This window comes from Crocodylus porosus, unplaced genomic scaffold (genome assembly GCF_001723895.1).
Source record: "Crocodylus porosus isolate Cpor-Errol unplaced genomic scaffold, CroPor_comp1, whole genome shotgun sequence".
Lineage (NCBI taxonomy): Eukaryota > Metazoa > Chordata > Crocodylia > Crocodylidae > Crocodylus > Crocodylus porosus.
In genome coordinates, this window is record NW_017728918.1 from 3,707,911 (window position 1) to 3,710,180 (window position 2,270).

The following is a 2,270-nucleotide window of genomic DNA, read 5'->3' on the forward strand; positions in this document are numbered from 1 at the left end:
GATGCATGCCAAGGTGCGGTTGGCCTTCCTGACCGCGTCCCCACACTGCCGGCCCATGTTCATCTTGGAGTCAATGATGACTCCAAGATCCTTCCCTAGGCAGCAGGTCCCCACCATCTTGGAATTAGGTGTTTGGGACTATTGCGTGGGACATCTAGGAGAATTAGAGAACCGTGGCTCAGATAAAGGAAAGTCTTCTGTATATGAATAATTTGGCATTGCCTGGTGTCTATAAAGCAATGATTTAAAATCTTTCCTTTAGGAGTAGCCAGTAGGAAAGTACCTGCTCCCCTGTTTGTTTCCATGAGGCTGACAGAAGACTACAATGGAGATCCAAGAAGTAGTGCCATCTAATGAAATCATCCCAGCTATACCAATAAGCAGAGTTTGGTTTGCACTTGCTTGCACTGAGGTAAAACAAATATACTTACTCAATGGGGTTTCATCTGTATACAACTAGGGCAAGAGGAGTACTAGTTCTCTAGATGTGCCTATACACAGGAGCAAAAAGGGAGAGAGGGGGAGTCCATACTCTGTGCTCCTTTCCAAGCCAATTTACCATGCTGGGTTTATGATATGCCTGCTGGGCACCGTGGCTTCCAATACAGGTGACAGTCAGAGATACTCATGATCAAATCCCATGATACCTGTGGACTTCTGAACTACTGACAAATTAGAAAGTAGCTGAGTACAAGACTCAGCCTCTTCCATGAAGCTGAAGGCTCCTACCTGTCCAACAGATTGGTGCAGCACCACGGCCAGACACATGAAGATAGCTAGCAGATGCATCTCTAAGAAGCAAAATAAATAAATGAATGAATAAATAAATAAAACCAAATAATTTAGTCTCTTTTTTTGTCTGAGCTTCCTTTGCATTTGGAGAAGCAGTGCTCTTATTTATTGGGACATATATCTCTAGAGGCAATTAGAAGTTGACATAGCTTCTGGGCACAGCAATTCTCCATTTTGTTCTCCTCTTTTGCTTCCCTCTCTTTCCCACACTGCTTCTCCATTGTGGCTGCTCTACTCTCCAGGGTTTCCCTACTTAGTCTTTTGCCACCATAGCTGTCATTTTTACTCCAGTTCTTCTTGTCCTTGCTCTGGGTCAGGGATCAGAAGCTGGCAAATGGGCCAGATTTAGACAACATCAGAATTCAGAAATTTCATTCTGTGTGAAGTTTTGGCTTTTTTCAACATTTTTTAAATCTGAACTTGGGGTAGAAAACTATGATTGCCATTATTTTTCACAGAAATGCCAAAAAAAAAAATAAAATAAAATCAGTTCAGAAACATCCAAGCATTTCGTTTTGTCTCTTTGGGACTGGACCCATGCTAGTACTTACACTACCTCATGAGCCTATTCCATTTTATGGACTGGGCTACTTAGGTGCATTACATTTCCCATGATACAGCATGGCATCTGAGTTATAAGGATGACTGGAATAACCCATGGGAGATGCAATCCAGATAAGGAGACCAGCCCATAGAGGAGGCTGCACTAGGTAGCTAAAATTACAACTTCCACAAGACACCACAGGAGGCATTACTGCTGAAATGACCCAAATCAAAGTATATATATCAAAACCATACCTTGACACAGGACTAATTATTTTATTTGTTTTCTCCAAAATTTCAATTTTGCAGAAAAAAAATTCAGCCTGCTTTGTTTCCAGACAGTGATTGTTACGTGTCTGCATGCACATTGCCTTCCAGATGTGGTGGAAGCTAGTGGCTTGGCATGTTAAATATTGAAGATAACATCCATAGGGAAGCAAGTGCTGGTGGGTCAGAAAATATTACTTATGTATATGCAGGTTGTGCCAAAGAATTATGTCAGACACTGTACAAACATGGTATAGAAATATTTACAATGAAAATAGGTAAGGCAGGAAAGGGTAGGGTATGAAGTAGAATACACCAGCAGAATGTGAAATATGAGGGCAGTAAACATTATAATAGTCCTGTGGGGTTTTTTGTGGCTTTATTTAGGAGGGGATCAACTAAATGACAGGACTGGCAGAGGAAAGAAGGTATGTTGGGTACACAATAGGGAGAGGGCTGAAGGACACATATAGACTGAGCTTGAGGTGAAGAGTCTGTGAATGGAGGAAAGAGGAGGGTGGGAGCATGCAGATGTTTAGCTCAGAGCAGAGAAACCGCTGTCACTAGAGACGGCAATGAATGTCCTCTGAGGTCCATGGTGTAGCTGCTTCTCAAGCTGCTTTACCAGCTAGAGTCTATCATTGGCTACTCAATGCAGCTTTACCCCA

General features: G+C 42.3%; 1 protein-coding gene across 1 annotated transcript in view; it reads right to left on the reverse strand.

Moving 5' to 3' along the window:
• LOC109311493 (serotriflin-like) overlaps positions 1-2,270 on the reverse strand; it is an 18,405-nt gene that overhangs the window by 12,446 nt on the left and 3,689 nt on the right. The window contains exon 2 of the mRNA XM_019537152.1: positions 730-798. Within this exon, the coding sequence (XP_019392697.1) occupies positions 730-789 (60 nt within the window). The 5' untranslated portion in view covers positions 790-798. The remainder of the gene's footprint in view (positions 1-729; positions 799-2,270) is intronic.